We start from the raw sequence: 22,170 nt of genomic DNA on the forward strand, positions 1-22,170 counted from the left end.
GAAAAATCCAACCAACCAACAATATATTATATAAAGAAACAAAAAAGACCTATATACATATTACAAATACAAATTTATTAGAATAAAATGAGAAAGAAAAAAAAATAAACAAATATATAAAAAAACTGTGTAATAATACAAAAACGGATTGATTTGTTGATTGATTTTAATATTTCCATTGGCAGCGGGAAGAAAAACAACACCAAAAGAAGGAAGACGAAAGCAACAGCGAACAGAAAAAAATATCGAAACAACTGAGACAAAAACAAATAATGAGTTGCATTGCATATATTCATTTCCAATGAAAGAAAGAGATTGGGCCATGCTCGCACACCGTTCTTCTTGCTGGTCTGCATTGAATAAAAAAAAAGTTCAGCCGTAAATGATATTTGCATGGACTTTGAGTTCTTGTTTCTTTTTTTTTCTTCTTTGCCTTTGACGAGAGCAACTAGTGTGCACCGTATTTGGAGTCTTTCTTTCTCTGTTTTGCGCACATTTCAATGTGCAACATTCGATTGTGTATATATATGGTAATGTTGCTTTTGCTCTCTAACATAATATTTAAATATTATTCGAATTATGGGCGCTGTGTCGCCGTCGCCATCACTTCATCTCTTGCTCTAACTCTGGATTATTCCATTTGCTCTATCGCTCTGAATTGTTATGGATTTCACTGTGTGATTTGATGCTGTCGTGTGTATTTTGTACGTTTGCTCATTTTCATTTTTTATTCACTCGCTTAACTAACGTAGGTGTTTTCGACGAATTGCTTGCTTCCGCCATCGATACTCTTGGCTGTGGTGACGCTGATGATGAACGAATCTATAACAATAATACAGGAAAATAGAAAAATTACGCAAAATATAAAACATTGAAGAGAAGAGAAAAAAATGACACCAACAACTCCTATAATAATAGTTACATTGAAGAAAGAAACATATTAATATACAGAAAGAAAAACATTCAGAGAGAGAAAAAAAAACGACGAGAGAATTGTTTCTGTTCCATCATTAATTCAAATCGTTGTTCGATAAAATAAAAACAAAACATCATCGAGCAACAGCAGCAGCAGAAAAAAAGCACAGCAACGAAAAACATATTGTTGCTGTAAGCAAAAATTGAGGTCATACACATCGCATACAACAAACCATTTCCATATGTATATCGATATGTATCGAATGGAGCAAGCCTTCTTCTACCTATATAATGTGTGTACCAAAGAAAAGACAACAGAAAAAAAATAAAGTCGCATGATTTTTGTTGTGTTTTTTTCTTTCTCTCTCCCTCTCTCTCTCTCTCGATGGTTTCCTTCGTTTTGCGATTTTATGCTTTTCAGCAAAGAAAACACGTAAATGATGACATTTACACTCTGTGCAATGGCACATATACATATCGAGAGCGTTTAGCGGCATGAGCATGTATATTCAATCATTTCATTTTGGACACACAGAAAACAGACGGCCCATTTGTGGGTCTTGGTGAACACGCCGCTGCTTGTTCGAGATCACGTTCAAAGCCTTTTGCTACAGTTATTCATTCTCTCTGTTTTTTTTTGTTTCAATCAAAAATTGTGTAAATATATTGTGCATTTTCCCTCACTCCCTATCGAGAGTGTGCAAAAGATTTTTTTCTGTTCCGTCTTAAACCATCGATCTATTTTCTTTTTGTTTCATTTATTTTTTTCTGTGTGTGTGTGCTTTTTCTCAAATAACTGCGGCTGCTTTTTTCTTCATTATCGTTGTTGTTGGCGTTTTTTTTGTTATGTTTTCACTTGGATAGAAACGCTTTTTTTATTATTATTATGTTCGTTCTCACAGCAAGTGATAGTTGTACACTTACTTGAACCGGTCTTATTGTTGCGGGACTTTTTTGTCGTGACGAAAGATTTGGTGTTGTGGATCGACTGTAAGCGCCAGTTTTATTGCTTGAATCAACCGTTACAGTGCTTCCACCACCGCCACCATCTTCGCTATCATTTCGCGATGCTGACGCCGAACGGCGAAACATATCCGATAATCGACCTTTTAGATTCGTCTTACTTGATTTGTAATCATAATTGACAAGGCTGATGTCCGAATCAGAATTTACTTGCTGCTATCATACGCACACATTGACGCACACGCACATTCCACACAAACAAAACCGCATGGAATTTGAAAAAGAAGAAGAAGAAGAATAAAAATGACGGAATAATAAAGCGTTAAATTTAGTTTTTTTTATCTTCTAAGAATGAGGAAGATAAAAGAAACTCACCGAACCATCTGTGTCATTATTTTTGCTGCTCTTTGTTAAGCTCTTAAGTTTGCCCATGAGTCCGCGTTTCTTTTTTCGTGTACCTCGTGGTAAATCGCTTTGTGTTGAACCACCCGATAATCGTGAATCTAAGCTTGAATCTCGGCCATAATTGCCGCCTCCGCCATACTGTAATTCTGAGTCAATCGATTGTATTGATGAATTGCTATCGTTTGCATTCCGCCAAATTTTTGGATTTTGACCACTCAATGTCGATTGATCGACCGATAGACTTTTGCGATATAGACTACCGTTTTGTGTGGACGATGATGATTTCGATAACCGTCCACCTATGGATCGTTCATTATCACTGACACCATTCTCAATGGAAGTGGCACGTCGCATACTACTTCGACGCATTCGCTCTCGTTCACGATCGTCGCCGAAACTCTTTTGGAATTGTCGAATGTCATCGGAGGCAGCCATTAGTCTACTAATCAGACTCGTCACTTGTTCCATGCTGCCCGAAAATTGATTATCGGGCCGATCAACTGAAGTGCTCTTCACTAAGCGTCTTTGCATATTTGGTGTTGGCGGTTTTTTGAGTATTGAACTTTGAACAGAATCCGGTGACATCTTAAACAAATCATCTACTAACTGAAGCAATGAATTCAAGCGTCGATCCAAATTGAGTTCAATGCTAAATGGGAGAGAGAGAGAAATGGTGCCATTTTTTTAATATAGTTTTTATCTTTAATTTTAAACAAGGTAATTTCGGTAATAAATACCCCCTTCTGTAGAAACTATCTCGCTCACGTTCGTAACAAGTTCGTTCAAGTCGTAGCTTTTCATTGGATGTTCGAAGCTTAGCATGAGCATCACGCAATTCCAATAAATCACATTGAAGTTCAGCAATTTTTTTCCGTCCTTCATCCAAATCTTCCTCATTGTTTCGTTCCAATTGTTCAATTTTACGTCGATTCTCCAGCCGTTCTTTGTCTCGTTCACGTTCAACTTCGAGCAGCGTTTGACGTAAATCACGTGCCAGCGTTGATGTTTCTTGCAACAAACGTTGATGCTCTTCACGTTCTTTTTGCCATGAAAGCTCTAATTTTGTCTTCATTCCAGGCATTTTTGTTCGTCCACTGCCCAACAATCGTTCTTCTTCGTATTCATTGATGCGTGATTGCAGTTCGGACAACTTAATTTCCGCGCCGGTCTTCTCTGACACCAATTCGTTTTTTAGTTTGCTGGTCTCCAGCCGCGTCTCGCATAATTCATCCTCTAAATTTCCAATCTTGCGAATGAAAAAAACAGGCAAAAAAAGAAAAAACGGTTGTCACACAGCATGTTCTTTTACACTTGAGATAAAATCAATTCAAATTTATAAAAAAACACACAAAAAACCGCTTACCTTTTGCTCCAGTGTCAATATTTTCGATTTATCATCTTCGTCACCGCTAGACGCTTTGCTCGTGCGTCCACTATTCGATTTAAGATCTTTGATTGTTTTTTTGGCCGCCTCAAGTAATTGCTTAAATGAATCGCGATCACGTTTAAATCGTTCGCATTGTTTCTGCAACGTCACACAGCGCCCCAAAAAAAAAACGGCCCATCGAGGGAGAACGAGAGAAAGTGAGAAAGAGACAAAAAAGAGATTTGTTTTCATTTCAATTTCGATTGCATACACAAAAAAACCAGAGCACACAGTCGACCGACAAACAACAAAAAAATGCCAAATGTCATACTTGCTGCGAATTGAGTTCCGTTTGCATGTTGTAGACTTGTTGTTCGTATCGCAATTTGGTTGCAGCTTCATTGGATTTCGAAACCATTGCGGTGCTTTCCAATCTGCATTGGGCGCGAGAGTGCAAAACAAAAGAAAACGAGTTAAACGGAGAGAAAATCATTTAAGAGACGAGAAAAAAACCCACAAAATTTGTTGCATCGTTAGTTAGGTAAAAGCGCAGAAGAAAAAAAACAACAATGTAATATATTTGCATTTTATAACATAATTTGCAAGAATCGATAATTTACTATTATGGCTTCACGTTAAACCATTAGAATCCCATCTGTACATGCATACACATTGTAAGACTGAAAAATGTTCGCATATTTGTGCACATTACGAGCCAACAAAAACACGATACAGCCAAATCAATTTATAAATATACGAGCGCGCGTTCGCGCAAATTCTCTCTCGATGCCGCATGGATTTTATGGGCAATCATGCAATTTTCAACTGAAAACGACCGCCTTTCAACTAAAAATAACATACACACACAATGTAATTCATCTTATTATTTAGTCTTTTCAAGTCATCTAGTTTCGAGTTACATGATCGCCAATGTGGCCTCTTTTTAATTTAGAAAAAAAACTAGCAAACAAAAAAAAAACGACAAAACGCAATTCACATTGTGGCGGCACATTTGACGCGAACGACTGAAGCGGTTTTTTGATGTCAGTTAATCAAATGATGATGAGACGAAAGTAACAGAGAATAAAAAAAATAACGAAGAAACAAATGAACGGAATGCAAAGCGTTCATTTCGAATGGGTTGAGCGCGTGCTTGGCGCATTATTGGCTTTGCATTTGTGCACTGTGTCGCTTGCATGGCGCAAAGTCAAAGAACATTTTTCTCTCGTGTCACTTTTTTTTGTCTCTTGGCTACCGATAGAAACAGAGTGATTTTTGCAAATTTTATACGCATTGAATATCCGCAACGAATGAGAGCGGCAAAGAACGAGAGAGAGAGAGAGAGAGCTCAGATGTGATTACAACAAGAACTTGAATTACACACCCTGTTCTCGATTTTTTTTTTCTTCTTCCGCGCACTCGCTCTCTCATTGCATTTACATAGTAACTAGCAACAACAATAACGATACCATCGATTCGCTTACTTTGCTTTCAATTGTTTAATTTCTTGTTCGAGCGACGAGTTATGATCATTTAGAGATGTTTGCACTTTGTTCACTTTATTGAAGTCACCCAATTTTTTTCGCAGTTCGTCGTTCTGCAACAAGAGAGAAGAGAAGTAAAATAAAATCAAATGAAAATCGAAAGAAATTGTTTGAAATTAGAACACACTGTTGAAATGTGTTGGTTAATGTGTGTGTGCGCGTTTAGGATACAATGAGCACAAGCAGAAGAATGAGCAATAAATGGTTTTTAAATGGCCTATTCAAAGTGAAAAAAAAAACCGTCATTTAATGGAATATCACTTTGGAAAAGAATGTGTCACGCGACGACAAAAGAAACGCGCGCCTTCGTTCAATTATTTGTATTCAATGCGTATATATGTCTGTTTCGTTACCTCTTTTTTCAGCTGCACACTCAAATCTTTGTTCATTTCATTTTCACTGACCAACAATTCGTACTGATGGCTTTTTTCCTGCAGCGATGAGAGCAAACGCTTGCGTTCATGCTCCACAACTACATTTTGTGAACTTTTGCTCTCTAAATCTTTGCATTTGTTTTGCACATCGACTATTTTACGGCTCAAATCGATATTATCACGTTTAAAACGTTCTACATTCGTTTCCAATGTGCTAATTTTTGCTTTGAGCGCATTGTTTGATGTTTCTAACGCCTCTTTGTCGCTTGATAACTGAGCTTTAATGAAAACATGCTGCTCTTGTAATTGTTCATATTTGCTGGTGATGTCGGTTGTCTTTTTCACTTCGCTATCGATTTGAGCCTGCAAATCGGTATTTTGTTTTCGAAGTTCGTCCATTTTTTTGCCCGGCAAAATGTCTTTTTGGCTCTTTAATGCAACTATTTCCTTCTCGAGTGCCACCTTTTCCGTTTGTGTCTTTCGTCGCAACGTCTTAAGTTATAAATACATACAGCAAAAAGAAAAAAAAGAAACATTAATTCCAATTAATCATTCCGTCCGCTCTTCTAACTCTTTTTTCCGTTTTGCTTTCATTTCCGAACCAAAAACGAAAAAAAAATGTTGATGAATCTTTAAACTCACATTCAAATCCGCATCTAAATCAGCTATTTTTGTTTCCCAGCGTCGATTCTCATTTTTCAATTCGTCTAATTCCTTTTCAAGCTTTGCCGCTCGCCCTTTCTCATGTGTTACATTGGTTTCGCCGAGCGATTTTGCTGCTTCTAATTGCTTTATCTATAAATAACAGAGCGCACAAATCAACACGAAAAATTAAGTCCGAATCTTGAATTATTATTATTAACAAGTACAGTCTTTTTTTCAGTTCAATTTCATTCTCATACCAGACTCTCTTGTTTATTCAGTTTCTCCTCGATGGTTTTGACATCGGTTAATGCTTTCTTCTTCTTTGACTCATTGTCTGTGCTCGCTTTTTCCAATTCCATGCATCGTGTCTCTTGTTTGGCAATGACACTCTTCAGATTTTCTACAGCGATAACATTTTCACATAAAATTTGCATCAACATTTTTGTGTTTTTGTTTTGTTTGAATTTTAACAAGTAGACTTAAGTTGAACAACTTACTGATCTCCGATTTGTACGTATCCATTTGTTCGCCCAATGTTTTGGCATCTTGAATTGCTTTTTTCTTTTCCTCTTCTAGTTTTTGATAGGTTTGTGTTCCAGCCTTGGACGAACTCTTTCGCAATAGTTTCATTTCTTTTTCCATATCGACAATTTTCTTTTGTAGCTCAGCGATCTCTTTGTCTTTTGCAATGGTCGTTTTCGATGTTGATGTTGGCGCTTTTGGCGTTTCACGCATCTCTTTCAATTGCGTTTTAAATGTTTTGTTTTCTTGTTCGAGTTCATCCACTTTACGTCGCAACTGTGATGATTCTTGTTCATTCAAATCGAGCAATACTCGCAACTCGGCCGGATCTTCTTCATCTGATATTCCTTCATCTTTATCTGAAGCATCGACGGTTAATCGAGATGGTGCTGATGGACTTAATTTTCGACCTGTGTAAATAATCAACATTGCACAAAAATAACAATCCAAACAATTGAAACGGCAAACATTTTGAAAGAGGTGAAAAAAGTGAAATCAAATTGTTTAAAAGCAATTTTGCTGTTTGTATTTACAAAACACATTGAAAACTATTTGAGTATACACTTAAGTTACTCTAATTCAATCAATCACACTCACTTCGGGCCTTCGTTGCCATTTTTTTCAATTGAACCATCAACGATTCATTTTCGTCTTCGAATCTTAATACTTTTTTACGTAAACTTTCCGCTTCTTCTTCGGCAAATTTTAATTGTTCTCTGATGTCAGCCTCACGTTCAATTGAATCTTGTAAATCACGCATTAACTGCTGTGGATCTTCTTGTGAACTACCGCGAATTAATGATGAACGTGATATTTTGCCATCCATTGAATTCGATTTGCCAATTGAACTCAACGTTGGTTTTCCATTTGATGGGGTTTGTTGCGCTTTTTCTGCTTCAATCTGCAACAAATTCGGAGATTTTAACAATTTTGTTTGTTTAATCGATGAAAATATTCATATTTTTTCTTTACCTGCATTTGTTGCAATCGATCGTTTGAAATTTTCAATTCTTCTTCCAATTGTTTAATTTGACTAATAAGAGCGGCCGGTGCTGATGATTGTTTATCGGCCTCCAATTGTTCGATTTTTCGCTCGGATTTTTTCAATTTGAACGATAAAATGCGGCAATTTTTCTGTGTCATTTCCATTTCTTTTTTCAATGTACTGAATTCATTGGATTGATCTTCACGAAAATTATCCTGCATTTCATCGATTTCATCTTCCATTCCCTTCAATTCTTTTTTTATTTCTTTATTTTCATCCATAAGCTCTTCACACAATTGTTCGGCCGCCAATAGTTTTTTACGTAATTCTTCTTCGGCCGATTTCGATGCTTTGATCGCAACGCTCTTTTCGAGATCTTTGATTTTTGTTGTCAAATGCAATTTTTCGTATTTTAAATCTTCCAGCTGTCGACTCAAGTCGTTTACTTTGAATTGTAATTTTGCGCTGTCGTTTGTTTGCAATTGATTTGCTCCTTTGTCGGTGAACGCCAAACGCCGTAAAGAAATCTCATTTTTATCATCCTTTTGACGACGTGCACTGCTCAGTTCATCACTCAGTTTTTCCACATCTTCCACATGGTTTGTAACTGGCTTTGATTTCGACATTTCTCGACCCTGAAATTATTGGGTGTTAAACACATTTGAATTGAGACAAAAACTATTAATATTTAAGCATGGCAACAAAAAAACTCACTACCGAACTACGTTTTGAGTCAGTTGATTCAGTGCGATTTCGAGGCGAAGGTGATTGTTCCCTGTGTCAAAACAAAAAAAGCAATTAATATTCACAAACTATTCTCACAGACCATTAACACTGTAATTATTTTTTCCATAAAAAACAGTCTCACTTTTCAATACTCGACTGACGTGATCGCAGTTCTCGTTCGATGCTGTTTTGTTTTTTGAGTAATTGCATTTTTCGCACACGTTCCGCCAATGAATCACTTCGGGATATGGTTAAATCTTCGGAATCTTGTTTGATGATTGGAGGTCGAGGCGGTTTACGTAATGTAAAGGATTCTTCAACTTGTGGGACCTCTGGAATTATTGCGGAAGTATGCCGACGTCGTGGCAATGCCACATTTACTTCGGTGGATTGTGTGGTTTCAGCAACGGGTTCAGGCTTTTCATTTTCATCCAAATCGGTCGAAGTCCATGAAATTGGCCTTCGCCTTCTTGGTGGCGCTTAACCACGTTAATTTTATTGAACATTTTCATTTAAAACAGTATGTGAATTATTCGAAAAAAGAAATGAAAGAAGAAAAACCAGATGCAATATTGATTCGAGAAAGTGTAAGTAGAAATTGTTTTGAGCACAAAATTCGCTTACGTTCTTTTTCAGGTGTTAACGATGATAAATTCGATGTCGACGTCCAGCTACGGTCGGTTGGTTTCTCCAACTGAACTCTGTGCGATAATTACAATAATTCCATTTAATTAACTTACTTTTGATTAACACATTTTCTCACATAAAACAAGCAATTCCGTTATTTTCATTGATATTCTTGTTTCTTTTTGGCAATTTTTCTAATTTTCTTTCGATTCATTTGTGAAATTTTACCGAGTTCGTGATGTGTCTGTGAGGCTGGGCGACGAAGCGGCAATATCGTCACCTCTTTTTACGCCATGATCTTTGTAATCTCGAAAGCATCTTTTACATCTGGTTGGCCATCTTACTTGTGGATGAAAACCTAACGGACATAACTGATCGCCTTTTGACACTGGATATAAATGATGCATATTCTATTTATGTGTTTCCTATCTCTCTCTTTGTATCTAATATTTTTCTTATCTTCAAAATTAATTACACAGAATTAGATTGTATAACCGAGTTTCTGGTATTTATCGCATTGATAAGCATGTGAATATTTTGCTTGGATTTTTGCTCTTTAATACATATTTTCTTTTTATTCAGATCATTTTGTTACACGAAACGAAATCACATACACATTTTTTTCGGTGCGCCGTTGTAATTTTTGGCCACTGGCCTCTTCATAAATCATAATAAACATTCGTAGAATAAAATCACTGCGGCATTAAAAGTGTCACTGATAAAAGAGATAAATCTCTATTTCGTCATCACGGAAACACATAGCAAAACACAGCAACAGACACTGGGGGAAAGACTTGAATGAATATTGATAGAAATGTACCCGAAACAAAACACGCACCAGAAAATAAATTCGCTAAAAATTTGACTGCGGTACTGGTTGCTTGTTTTCTGCTATTTAATTTTCATATAATTCGTAGAGCTGAAATTGCCGTTGCGCTCTATTTTTAAAAATATATATTGGACTACATTTTTTTCTATTAATAAGCACGGTACATGTTGAAAGCGTAAGGCACCATATGCCGATCAAATTCGGTCTGTACTGTGTGTGTGTGTGTGTGTGTGTGTGTGTCGTTGAAACAAGTGAATTCACAAATTTTGTGAAAAGTTTTGCACAAAAAACACACACTTTTTGTATTTTTTTTTTTAATTTATTCAAATTTATTCTGTTTTTACGTATTTGCATGAAACTTAAAAACCAACTTCCGTTTGAGAGAATTTTGATCACAAGTTTCAAAACTTTTCTTTATCGCGTTTTCAATTTTCACAGAAAATAATACTGTGCGAAAAAAAATACGTTTTGCGTATTATCGCAGGACTATATCGACTGGCAGTTAGAGGCTGATCAATGAAATGACTAGATTCAATTTGCGAATTTGACCGATCGGAGGCTATTTTGAATGGGTGAATCGGGCCGAAGCGATCGACTGACATGCGCAAAAAGTGTCCGCACGGAGTGCGCATGAACTGTTCGCAAAGGAGGAGAAATTTTCTACCTAATCCGAACTTGAATTCGTATAATTTCGTCTAAGTGAAACAAAAATTGCACCTATAATGGGTTAACCAGTTGAATTCAACTCGATTTAGGTGTAAATTAAAACAAACGGTTATATTTTTTTTTGTTCGATTTCTTTTGTGCTACAACAATTTTTCTCTGTATTTTTCGTATTTCGCATATTTTTGTATATTTCGTATGAAATTTGTATTGTAAAATTCTAAAAAAAACTGGTCGTTTCTATTCCTGTAAACTGGAAAGTAAAACTTATCTGCTATGATAAAATTTATAAAGAATTACATTCGATTTGGATGATAATATAAATATGCACGCGTTGACGATATGTACGTACAAACTTTGTGGGTAAAATGCATGCTGCACCGTCCACACTAGTTTCGATATGTTTGGCGATGTAATATTATTCGGGTGCCGAGTATGGTGCAAAATAGAAATAGCGTGATATTCAAGATATGGTACATTCGCAACACATCATCGTATAGTAAAGGCATTTGACGGTTTTATCTTCCTTTGATTTTGTGCATTTTGATTTTGGTCGCAGACCGTTCTGATGCGACAGTTTCGGTTGCCCGTCCAAGTCGTCAATACGCTCGATCGAGTCGAAATCTGTGTCGAACTTTTTTGTTTCGAAAAATAGAAGAAGAAATTCGATTAGTAAAAATGAGTTAATGATGTGACGTTAAATTGATTAGAATTTCAAGCTGAAATGGATGCATAAATAGAATAATAGCTTAAAAACAGAAATGATCACCAATCACTACTATCATAATGGAATTTTAGTGTGTGTTTATGATTTACTTTTGTGTAACTTCGTCCAGCGCTATCAGGGGCGCTCCGTTTCTCATCACCATCACCAACATTCGTTGACTGTGCGCTATTTTCTTTAGCCGATGTTAAACTTTGTAGACTATCTCTTATATTGTATTTTACATAGTGAATGTCCTTAATTACACACTAAATCGTATATATACAAAAATAAATGGCTGTGAATTATCTTGAATGATAAGAATTTATTAGAGAAAAAAAAAATAGATAGATGAAGAGAGTAAGTAAGAAAAAGAACGTGCATAGATTCAAGTGAAACTGAAAACTGTGCAACAGTTATGTATGAAATATGAATGAGTTTTTTTATTAGATGTGCTTTGTTTTGTTTGCTTATCTGCGTGATGATGATAATTACTTTTTCTAATTTGATTTCGGATTCGGATCCGGAGCAGTTGTCGACGGTGGTCACACCCAATGTAGCGCTTGGTAAAATATTTGACGCTGGTGTTGATGCCGGTCTCGATGTCAACGGATCGCAATGATCTTCTTTGTCACTGCTTTGGAATGTTACAAAATATGAGACATTTTTTAAAAATAAATTTCAATGTTTTTGTGTACATAGTAATAGTTCATTGAACTCACCTGCCAGTAAGTATGTCTTCGTGTGATTTTGAACCGCCTAAGTTCCACGTCTCATTTTTTCGGTCTCCGTGTTTATGCTCAATATTATAATTGGTTGGCTTGTAGGCACCTTTATCGTGGTGTTTCCTACGCCCAGGAATCCAAAGAATTCTCAATCCCGAGCCACTTTTGCTTTTTAGTGGTAGTGACGATGACGATGTCGGCATCTGAAACGAACTGCTGCCGCTTTTGATTTTTGGCGATGTTGGAGGCAACTTACCGCCACTGGCGGCTGGCATTTTTGCTGGCCCAGGCATATCTGAAATATTTAAAAGGTTCAATTAGTTGAAATATGACGGACATTCAAATTCCTTTGATCATATGCAGACAGTGAAAAGAATTTAACGACACTGTCGATGAAAAAAAAATGTGTTCTTCAGATTTTCGTAATTTTTTCGAAAATGATGCAACCTCAACAAACAAAATAATCGATCGAACTAGTACTTTCGTGATACAGTCTCAATTGATCACAAGATCTCACAGTGGAAAGAGACAAACTTAATTAAAATTAATTGCTTGATTCGTCGACCACAATAAACCATTTAAAAGAGTTTCGTACTGATTGAGCACGAAATGTATGCGTAAATTGAACCGTATATATTTTTTTTTCTCACGAAATTCTATTAATATAGAATAAAACAACAAGACGAGTTAACTGTTATGAACTACAATGTGTAATTACTTTGAAAGCCGTAGACAGTGTTTTGTCGTGCACGTACTTAAAATTCGTTGAGCGATTCCAGCTAACAAACAAAAACCCGCACGTACTGGATTAACGAAATCCGATAAAACAACGATTGCGAAATAGGCCTTATTGAATCACACAACTGCCTTGAATTCACATACAAACAATGCCAGCGACTGTACTCAACAGAGGTTTAAATTTGATTTTTTATCAAACGCAATAAAAAAAACCATTACATAAACAAAACACATTCACGATTCAACTTGATTTATTTGTTGTTCGATCATTTTTCGTCAGCTGGTCGTAATTTGATCTGTACATTTTGCGACAGCATACCATAAATATTCATGAATTGTCGTTTACTTATTGTAATGAGAATATTTTTTTTTTTTTTTTGAAAAAAGTTGCGCCGATTGAATGATTCTACTCCGTTTCTGCTTTTATTCCCGTGTAATTTTAAAGTTGTATCATTATTCTTATGCGAGAATAAAATTGTCGAATGTTAAACAGAATTTTCATTCACGTAAATATTTAAGTCATTGGCAAATATTAAACAAAAAGCACACATCACTTCAAGTCAACAACGCTTGCCAACTCGTTTCACCCAAAATGATTCACAACGATGTAAAACTGGATTTTTTCTTACTCTCTCTCTTCGCCACAGAATGAAGAAAAAAAAAATGTGTGAATAAACTTCTTGTTATGGCTGATTCGATTCCAATTGACACGGGTCCGATAATATGATGAACGAACGTTGAACTAATTTCGCATTTCGATCGCCTCCTCGCTATTTCTTGATTTGTTTAATTGAAAATAAATAAAATAAATTCAATTGAATTGACAAATTGGCCTTTCAACACAAGCAACAGGTATGCGTGATTTTACGTCGAAACTGATTTTTGAATGTCGTGAGAGAAGATTTCACAGACGCACAAAATAAGTATACAAACAAAACTGACTAACTCTACCGAGAAAGAGTGAATATGTGAAAAAAAAAGATGTTTTTATATTTGTCAAAATTACCTTGACTGTTTTGTCATGATGGTTGCTTGTTGTGCACACCAATACAGACACAGGCACGAGAAACGCGACAATGACGACGACCAGCACAATGTTAATATGTGTGTATATTGTCGAATCGAACGCATTTGCGTTGTGCATGTAGCAGCGAATGAAATATTTGCAATCATGTTTTCAATGTTCGAACGCAACCCAATCAATTCGAATATAAAGATGTATTGAACTATACATTCTATTCTCCGAATATTCTACGGTGATGCTGTCTGCCTATGGCTTATTCAGTATTCAGCGTGATAGACAGAGAAAGAGCGCATTTATGTTAGTTGTATGGCATTGATGTGATCATCATCGCTGTTTGCCTTTGTGTGTTTTGCTGTCACTGCTTACGCCATTCTCCGCACACAGACATATATCAATGTTCAAAAACAGCTGACAACAATCTATGGTAAAGCGGCTTGTGTTTATTAACTTTTTTTCTTCTGCTTTATATGTGTGTACGTGTGTGCGTTGCTCATTTCACCGCCAAAGAAACATAGATTCGAATATGAAAAAAAGAGAAAAAAATAACTCAAGCTATTTTGGATGTTGATGTTTTTTATTCATTTATTCAAAAATATCAATGTTAAATTGTCACAGAAAGAATTCCGTTTGGAAATCACAGTGATTTATCGCTTTTATTTATTATTAAATTAAAATAAAATCTATATTCGGATTGTTGTATGGGAATTATTATTGAAATTCAAATTGTAACAATCCGAAATTTTTACCTTGAAACATGTGAAGAGATATATGTGGCATATTTTCAAAGATATTTGTAACGGTTTCACGATATTTTAATTTTACTACTGTTTTAATTTAATTATTGGTGCAATGCCATCGATAATATTTGATCAGAAGATGCTGAACGACAAAACCTTCTAATTTCAATTACTTGAAAATGATTGATGGCGGAATAATGATCACTTTTTAGACAATTACCAGCCTACGAAGAATTGTATGACGAAATCGATCTTCATACTGAGACATGACTAGAATCCGTCATTTGAGGTAGCCGTTGAACTCCATTCACCATCAACATAATCAAAGAAATCATCAACACCTTCTAGGGCATTCCTCTACATTTCTTCACTTCTTTCGGTTGAAACTTTTCTAATAAACCAAAGTATGCCGAATTGCTAGGCATTCCCAATTGGCCAAAACCAAGTGACAGTATGTGGTACTGAATATGTGTCAGTGATATTTGGATTGAAAACGGTATGAGTTCGCCAACTCATTGATGAGAACCACTAAGCGGTAATCTTTGCACGTTCTCTTTTTAAATTTCAACATTTTTTCATACTTTGCCAACCATTGTCGAGCCATTGGAAGAAATTCATCATATGAACACATGTATGGATCAACACTTAAGGAGAGTGCTTCAATCAAAATATCTGAATAACAATTAGAACAAAGAATGCTATTCAGAATGTAAATGTTAATTTTATACTTTTCGCACATTCAAACAGCTAGCATTCAATTTTATATAACCGAAACGGGGTTTAAAGGTGTGAAATTGGATGATTCTACATTCTTTGTAATCAAGAAATGCATAAAACTTTAAATTAAAAACAAATCTACATTTTTAAAAAAAGCATTTCTTCATCTAAACGAAGATCGCTAACTTTTGGCATTCTTTCACATTTTTTGCAAAAATTCATCTTTTATCTGAGTCGGTGCTCGTTTTAACATTTTTTTATATTATTTTTCAAATAAAAAAGATGATAAAATGATATCTTTTCGAATACCAAATGCCAATTTGAAAAAAAATGTAAATAGCCAAATAAAAGAAATCTAGAAAGAAATTATAATTGATATTGAGAAGTCATTAGCAAATGTATCGTCTTTTTGTTTGCGTCTACCTTCATACACAAATACCGGTGCTATACTGTGTAAGTACATACTAATTAAGTCGACACTCAGTCCAGTATATTCATAGTGAGACATTCAGACACATGCACATTGACAACTCACTTAAGATAAGAATTGCGACGAATTACCGATAATGATAACAGGTTTGTTTGAAGTTTGAACTTTACCCGTATGGAAAAATCCAAAAAAATGTAAGAAGTTTGTTGGAATTAGAATGTAATGGTTTTACTTATCTATTTTGCTGCCTAATTTGAGACAATTCGACGACATTTTCAGTTAACCGCATTCTCTTCCGTACTTATTCAGGTAATTGAATTTCCAGTTTTTTATTCAAAAGTTTCCTGTTCTAGTCGATTAGGTAATTTAAGTATTTTCAGACGATGAAACACATGCAATGATTGCCAAAACAATATTTTTATTATATTTTTTTATTTTCATTCCCTGTTATTTTTAATATAATTGTTTACAATAATTCAGACTTTAACAATTGCTTTTCCTGTATTTTGACCTTGAAGCATGTCAATGAGTGCCTGTGGCATGTTCTCAAAACCATTTGTAACGGTTTCACGATACTTAAGTTTTCCTTCGTCTGTCCATTTTTTCATACATTGAATGGCTTCGAACCATTTGCTACAAAAGCGACTTACGATGAATCCTTCCATTTTCAATTGCTTAAAAACGAAAGTTGGTTGTAAAATTGGCACTTTTGGCCACTCAGCAACCGGTGTATTGTATGATGAAATCGAACCACATACAGAAATGCGACCAAAATCACGCATTTGGTTGATAACAATGGAACTGATTGCACCGCCTACATTGTCAAAATAACAATCAACGCCATCCGGTGCATATTTCTTCAAAACTTCAGCAACCGATTCCGTCTTGTAGTTGATGGCATGATCAAAGCCCAATTCACTAGTGAGCCAGGTACATTTGTCATCGCTGCCAGCGATTCCAATTACTTTGCATCCTTTGATTTTACCAATTTGTCCGACAAGATTACCGACAGCACCGGCAGCACCAGAGACAACAACTACTTCACCTTCCTTTGGTTTGCATATATCCAAGAAGCCAAAGTATGCCGTATTACCAGGCATTCCCAATTGACCAAGGCCGAGAGACGGTGGAAGACCACCAAATGACGGTAAAATATACGTTTTAATAGCATCATCACCACTGACCTCATTTGGATTGAATATAGTGTGTGTACGCCAACCTAAATATCCACAAACAAGAGCATCTTTTGGATAAGCGGAATTCTTCGATTCAATCACTCTATTTTAAATGAAAATTAACAATTATTAACAGTTCGAAATGAGCTTGATATATCGACATGCTCGAATAAATACAAACTTAAATACGTTCAGCGAAAAAAGTGCAAATCATTGAAAATAAAAAGGAGATAAGTTACATACTTTGCAATTTGGCTGCCAATCATGGTTATTCCCGTCGGATACTTTTCGCTATATGGCCGCATGTATGGATCAACACTCAAGTAAATTGCCTCAAGTAGAACCTCTGATGAAGAAAAGAAATTATTTAATGATTGATAAAGCGGTATTTGGTTAAACATTTTGAATAGAACATAAAGAAACTAACCTCCATCTTTCAATTCTTCAAGGACTTCTTCTTCCAAGCGAAAATCGGTGACTTTTGGTAATCCATCAAAACGCTTAGCGAAAATGAATTTTTTTGCGTTAACCATTTTGTTCGTAGTATAACTACTTTGTTGTTGTTGAAATATATTTTTTATTAGCAAAAAAGAATTTGCAAAAAACACGCTTCGATACGATTTCATCGAATCATCCAGTACAACTGAACGACATCAGAGACATTTATACGTATATATATTATCTACTTTATTGACCGCATTATCACATGTGTTAGTGCTTGGACTTGTGCTCGGTATTGGGTTTCTTGTGGTAATAATAAACTCATACAGAAAAAAGCCATACCAAATACATTGATACAGTGTTCGCGATAAGAACAACAATGATACGCGTTTATATTTCAAATTCAAATGAGTGTGCATATTTTGGACTTAAATTATGATTGCCAATGTATTTTCACTAACAGAACTCAACGATGTGAAGTGAATTTCTCAAATATAAAATGTCTTGTATCGTACAACAATTTATGATTTTATGGCTCGCGATGCAATGTACAAAAGAAACAAAGTAGACTTTTAATTAGCTTGGCGATAATTGATAAAAATTGAATATTTTTTAAACTGATCATCTTTATCAAGTTTGTTAACAGACTTACATAATTTTGTTTAAGTCTATAAAAAAGGAGCTTAAAATACACAACAAAGGAAAAAATCATGGTCTCGTTAAAAATATGATTTTTCTCTTATTATTTTTTTGATCTTAATTTGTTATATTTTTGATGTGAATATCGAATTCTAACAATCTTGTCGAATGAGTTCCATACAATGGACTTTCGCAAATTATGTTACAATTAGTATTGCAACTTTCATCATTCCAACGAAAATTGTATTCACTCCTCAACTGCATGCATTGTTCTTGATTTTGATAATTATCCGGTTGTCCATTCGACCAATCCGTATATCTGAATCTAACATCGTCATTAATCCAATAGTAACGCGTGTCACCCAATATAGTACCAGCTGTCCAAAATGATTCGTCAACGAAGCCTGAGTAAAAAAAACATTCACTTATATGAGTACAAAACATTCAATTCAAAATCATTTCAATGGACATACCTGCATCTCTAATAAAAGTCAACACGTCCAAATTCTCTTCATGTGATTTGATGCTAACCAAATCCATTCCACGAGATCTACAATATGCATTTGCTTTGTACCAATTAGTCTAAAAAAATAAAAATGTTAATCCAGTGCAACATTTATACGATGAATTTCGAAGTTTTTGTTTTTGAACTGATACAATTAAAAACTGATTAAAATATAAATACAATTTGAAGAAAATCATCGTTCAGTGTGTAATTTGATTATTAATTAATAATATTTGTTTACCTTAACAAATGGTTCCAAATAATATTTTTTACTTCGTTTGCGGCTTGATTCACTATAATCTGAATTATCCGGACGATCTGGATTGTTCGATTGGCCCGGATGGCCCAGGATGGACACTATCAGGATTGAAATGAGAAAATATAAAGTCACTTTCATTTTAGCTCTGCTTTGCAAACGAGATTGAATACAAGAAGTACAAACGCTTCTTTTATATTTACGTTTCCCTTGTGAAAAATAAGATGGTGGGAGCTAAAGAAAGGTGATTAACTCAAATAAAAAATGCATTCTTGTCGTGAGTAAAAACAAAAGGTGGATAACACTTTAACACCCGAAAACTGGATTATTAACAAATAAATATCCTGATCTTGATAATAATCTGGTTTTGATTGCAATTCAATTAAAAAGTTATCGCCTGCATTTTTTAGGCATGTCATAAAAATTGACCACAAACTGAAAGGACATTAACATATTGATATACAAATTCCAACTTCTAAGTATTGTACAGTGAGTGGTAGAGGTTCATTATTAAGTTAATGCAATGTTTTCGATTTGGTGAATTTCTTCAGCGAATAGTCATTAAATAGCATTCCTCGATGCGCCTCGATGAGAAGATATTTAGCAAAAGAGAAAAATCATAAATTAATTTTGATTTCTAACCGAATCTTCTGCAAAAGAAACACACCTTACAACGGTTGTATTTCGCTGCAATCGACTTTTTGTAGATTTTTTTTTTGATTTTAAACAAAGAAAAAATATATAAAAATAATTTCATAAGAATTCTTGTAAAAATACAATTATTTGCCGGCTTTAGTCTTTGAGATTATGTTATTGTGTTTTATGTTCGAGCATATATTTTATGCTACGTGCTCATTGGTTTGGCGAGCAAATTCTTCCAATTTTTTGGAATGTCTTATACATTAACTTGGATCGTGTTATACAATTCAAATTCAAATACTCGAATACAAAAAAAAACAATTTCAATAATTAGAATTTTATTTTATTATTTGACAAAGAATAATTAATATTTAAAAAATGGATATATCACACTGAAATTATGACAAAATTATAAAATGCAAAACTGTCGCACTGCTAGCGCCACTAACTGTCTGTTATTTGAAACTGAACAAATGTCACTATTTGGCGGCAACTTAGTGACAATGACAGTTCATCTGTTAGATAAACAATAATAAGAAAATATAACGATATACACAGTAGCCACAAATAAAAATATTGTATGTTTTGTCCTGAAAAATATGAAATTGCATATATTGCCACATGTGTTGTTTGATGAGTTTCCAGATCCGGAAGATGAAGTATTATAGTAATCAATTAGTTTATTTTATTCAGCTGTTTTTATAAAAATACATTTTCAGACCATCATTTACTGTTTTTTTACACAACCAAAATGTCATCCCTATACGGCCAACCAGTCAAAGTGTCCAAATGCGAAATTCTACTGCAGTGCAAATGCATATCCCGTTATGGTTAAATTGAAAGTGAGTTTTTTATTTTGTAATTTGAAAAAAATTTGTTCACGTTTATATTTCAATTGAAAGAAGTCGCCAACGTTTAATGTGATTACGGAAAGGCGAATAAGATTTAAGAAGAAAGGTGCAGTTGAATTTTCGGTTCGTTGTGTTCCAACTGGAAATCCATCCGGATCGGTTATGTTGCTAATTGAAATTGGTGGTAAGCACATAATTATATTATAATAACTTTCGTAATTGGAAAGTTTAATTTTTATTTCGTCTAAATTAGACGAAGTTCACCTGTACACAGGCCAATTCACAGCGTATCGAGATGTAATAGATAGTCGAGCTATTGCGTATTACAAAGACAGATTAAATGATATTTATGTAGATAATACGGTAGCCCGTTTGAATGAGTTTGGACTTTTGAAAAAAGCTTGCCAACAAATCGAAGAAATTGTCAAGTAAGCAATGGAACCATTTCCATAAACATTTTTATTCGAGATTTTATTTCAACTTACACGAATGTAATTTTTACTTTTCTAGTGATAATATTGGATCTACTATACTTTTGCATACTGATATATTTGGATATGAAGAATTGATTCACCGGCTAGCACAGAATGGCATCAAAATTAAATTAAACACACTACAGAAAATCTTATTCGAACAAAACGGACATTCTGATCTTTTTAATTTTGATGGACAACCACAAATAAAGATTTATTCACCTATTGGTACAATTAGAGAACTGAGCCAACGACATTACGAACTGTAAATAACTATTTATAATTAAAAATGTTTAGATTTTTTTTTTCAAAAATAGTTGAATCTTTGTTATAGGTTATTTGAAAGACGGATCATTCACATCAAGTTAATACTCATCAATCATGAAATGAACAAATTGGAGAAAATCCCGGGCTTATTTGTAGTAAGTATATAAAAAACACATTAATACTAATTTTTTTAAAATAAATATATTAATATTATAGGTCCCATATACACCACATCCTTCAAGAAATGACCTATTTTGTCTCTTCAAAGCAATCGAACCAAAACGAATATATCCACTCTATCACAGTGGTTTCGCCGACGATCCTATGTGTTTGATTCCCAATGATATTCTTCCCGAGGATTGCGAAGTAATGGATCTTAAAAAATTAAACGATGATAAACCTCCGTTTTTTGATGAATTAGAGGAATCACAGGAATCACTGGAAGATTCATCGGAAGGATTATCTCCACCATTACAAGAAACATGGTGAGTAAAGTTTGTATTTTTGAATTAGTTAATATTTAATAATTATTATATATTCTATGAAATGTTTTAAAGCATCTATTAATTTTCTTTATATATTTTTAATAATATTTGCAGCAATAAAACCTATGATAAGGATGTGAATTCAAAATCCGACCCTGTAAAGTCCGTTGAGATTCAGATTGTATACACAATTGATGATGATGAAAAAGACGACGATCCGAAAATTGTCGCAGATTCAAGCTCTGTAAATGCCAATATTGATGATGATACTGATGATACTGATGACAGCGAATCCAACCTCTTAGTATTTCCCGATTAGAAGACTAATTCATTCCAATTTCTTTCTCATTTTGATTCACCCTTAATCGACTTTTTTCCTTAATTTTTTGTCGAAAGACAAATAAAAAACGGGAAACCAATTAAGAATAAATACTCATGGTTTAGATTTTTAAGATGTAATGTTTCGTTACCTAATTTATATGCACTCAAAAAATGGTTGTTATTTTGAATAAAGATTATGCATGCTCATTGAGCATTGCTCATGAGACCAGAGACTCTTTTTATACAAAAAAAAGCGTTTGTATAAACTATCATGCACTGGAACAAACTGGTATGTCATTCATTTGGAGATATGTTTATGGAATATAGATTTTAAACTTTATAAAGTTTGTGTGTGTTTGTATTTTCTATGAAAACCATTTCAATCAACGACCAATTCAAAGCTGTCGATTTCATCAAAGTGTTCATTGATTTGGCGCACAAATTCTTCCAGTTCCTGTGAATTAAATAAAAATGTGTAAA

General features: G+C 34.4%; 5 protein-coding genes across 9 annotated transcripts; 1 reads left to right on the forward strand and 4 right to left on the reverse strand.

Moving 5' to 3' along the window:
• Positions 1 to 133: 133 nt before the first annotated feature.
• Positions 134 to 10,589, reverse strand: LOC116343637 (myosin heavy chain, non-muscle). 4 transcript variants are annotated; one of them, XM_031771832.1, is made up of 18 exons: positions 9,911 to 10,589; positions 9,301 to 9,853; positions 9,070 to 9,146; positions 8,588 to 8,924; positions 8,434 to 8,494; positions 7,707 to 8,354; positions 7,332 to 7,635; positions 6,710 to 7,144; positions 6,470 to 6,612; positions 6,210 to 6,362; positions 5,547 to 6,059; positions 5,134 to 5,246; positions 3,981 to 4,083; positions 3,647 to 3,808; positions 3,021 to 3,529; positions 2,254 to 2,932; positions 1,840 to 2,094; positions 134 to 822 (listed from the first exon to the last, which is right to left on the reverse strand). In XM_031771832.1, exons 2-18 carry the CDS (start codon positions 9,477 to 9,479, stop codon positions 721 to 723), a joined length of 4,773 nt encoding a protein of 1,590 aa, XP_031627692.1. In that variant the 5' UTR covers positions 9,480 to 9,853; positions 9,911 to 10,589; the 3' UTR covers positions 134 to 720. The 4 variants fall into 4 exon arrangements, with proteins under 4 accessions (XP_031627692.1, XP_031627694.1, XP_031627693.1 ...); XM_031771834.1 differs by having other exon boundaries at positions 8,437 to 8,494; positions 9,301 to 10,589; XM_031771833.1 differs by having other exon boundaries at positions 1,840 to 2,091; positions 9,301 to 10,589.
• A 185-nt stretch (positions 10,590 to 10,774) lies between these two features.
• Positions 10,775 to 12,491, reverse strand: LOC116343638. Its single transcript, XM_031771835.1, has 5 exons — positions 12,473 to 12,491; positions 11,990 to 12,287; positions 11,763 to 11,904; positions 11,381 to 11,536; positions 10,775 to 11,198 (listed from the first exon to the last, which is right to left on the reverse strand). The coding sequence occupies exons 2-5, from the start codon at positions 12,283 to 12,285 to the stop codon at positions 11,028 to 11,030; spliced, it is 765 nt and encodes a 254-aa protein (XP_031627695.1). The 5' UTR covers positions 12,286 to 12,287; positions 12,473 to 12,491; the 3' UTR covers positions 10,775 to 11,027.
• A 3,545-nt stretch (positions 12,492 to 16,036) lies between these two features.
• LOC116343804 (prostaglandin reductase 1-like) lies at positions 16,037 to 17,455 on the reverse strand. Its single transcript, XM_031772048.1, has 3 exons — positions 17,241 to 17,455; positions 17,057 to 17,159; positions 16,037 to 16,916 (listed from the first exon to the last, which is right to left on the reverse strand). The coding sequence occupies exons 1-3, from the start codon at positions 17,437 to 17,439 to the stop codon at positions 16,115 to 16,117; spliced, it is 1,104 nt and encodes a 367-aa protein (XP_031627908.1). The 5' UTR covers positions 17,440 to 17,455; the 3' UTR covers positions 16,037 to 16,114.
• Positions 17,456 to 17,941: 486 nt separating this feature from the next.
• Positions 17,942 to 19,725, reverse strand: LOC116343698 (perlucin-like protein; the record flags this gene model as incomplete). Its single annotated transcript, XM_031771907.1, has 5 exons — positions 17,942 to 18,297; positions 18,367 to 18,475; positions 18,640 to 18,755; positions 18,858 to 18,888; positions 19,687 to 19,725. Coding segments are annotated over 5 exons (582 nt in total), but the record flags the coding sequence as incomplete, so codon positions are not given.
• A 79-nt stretch (positions 19,726 to 19,804) lies between these two features.
• LOC116344139 lies at positions 19,805 to 21,900 on the forward strand. 2 transcript variants are annotated; one of them, XM_031772559.1, is made up of 8 exons: positions 19,805 to 19,952; positions 20,013 to 20,135; positions 20,199 to 20,328; positions 20,398 to 20,572; positions 20,655 to 20,882; positions 20,952 to 21,039; positions 21,101 to 21,369; positions 21,484 to 21,900. In XM_031772559.1, exons 1-8 carry the CDS (start codon positions 19,893 to 19,895, stop codon positions 21,686 to 21,688), a joined length of 1,278 nt encoding a protein of 425 aa, XP_031628419.1. In that variant the 5' UTR covers positions 19,805 to 19,892; the 3' UTR covers positions 21,689 to 21,900. The 2 variants fall into 2 exon arrangements, with proteins under 2 accessions (XP_031628419.1, XP_031628418.1); XM_031772558.1 differs by having other exon boundaries at positions 20,196 to 20,328; positions 21,484 to 21,899.
• Positions 21,901 to 22,170: the final 270 nt, after the last annotated feature.

This window comes from Contarinia nasturtii, unplaced genomic scaffold (genome assembly GCF_009176525.2).
Source record: "Contarinia nasturtii isolate CC-2019 unplaced genomic scaffold, AAFC_CNas_1.1 Cnas_scaffold_1037, whole genome shotgun sequence".
Lineage (NCBI taxonomy): Eukaryota > Metazoa > Arthropoda > Insecta > Diptera > Cecidomyiidae > Contarinia > Contarinia nasturtii.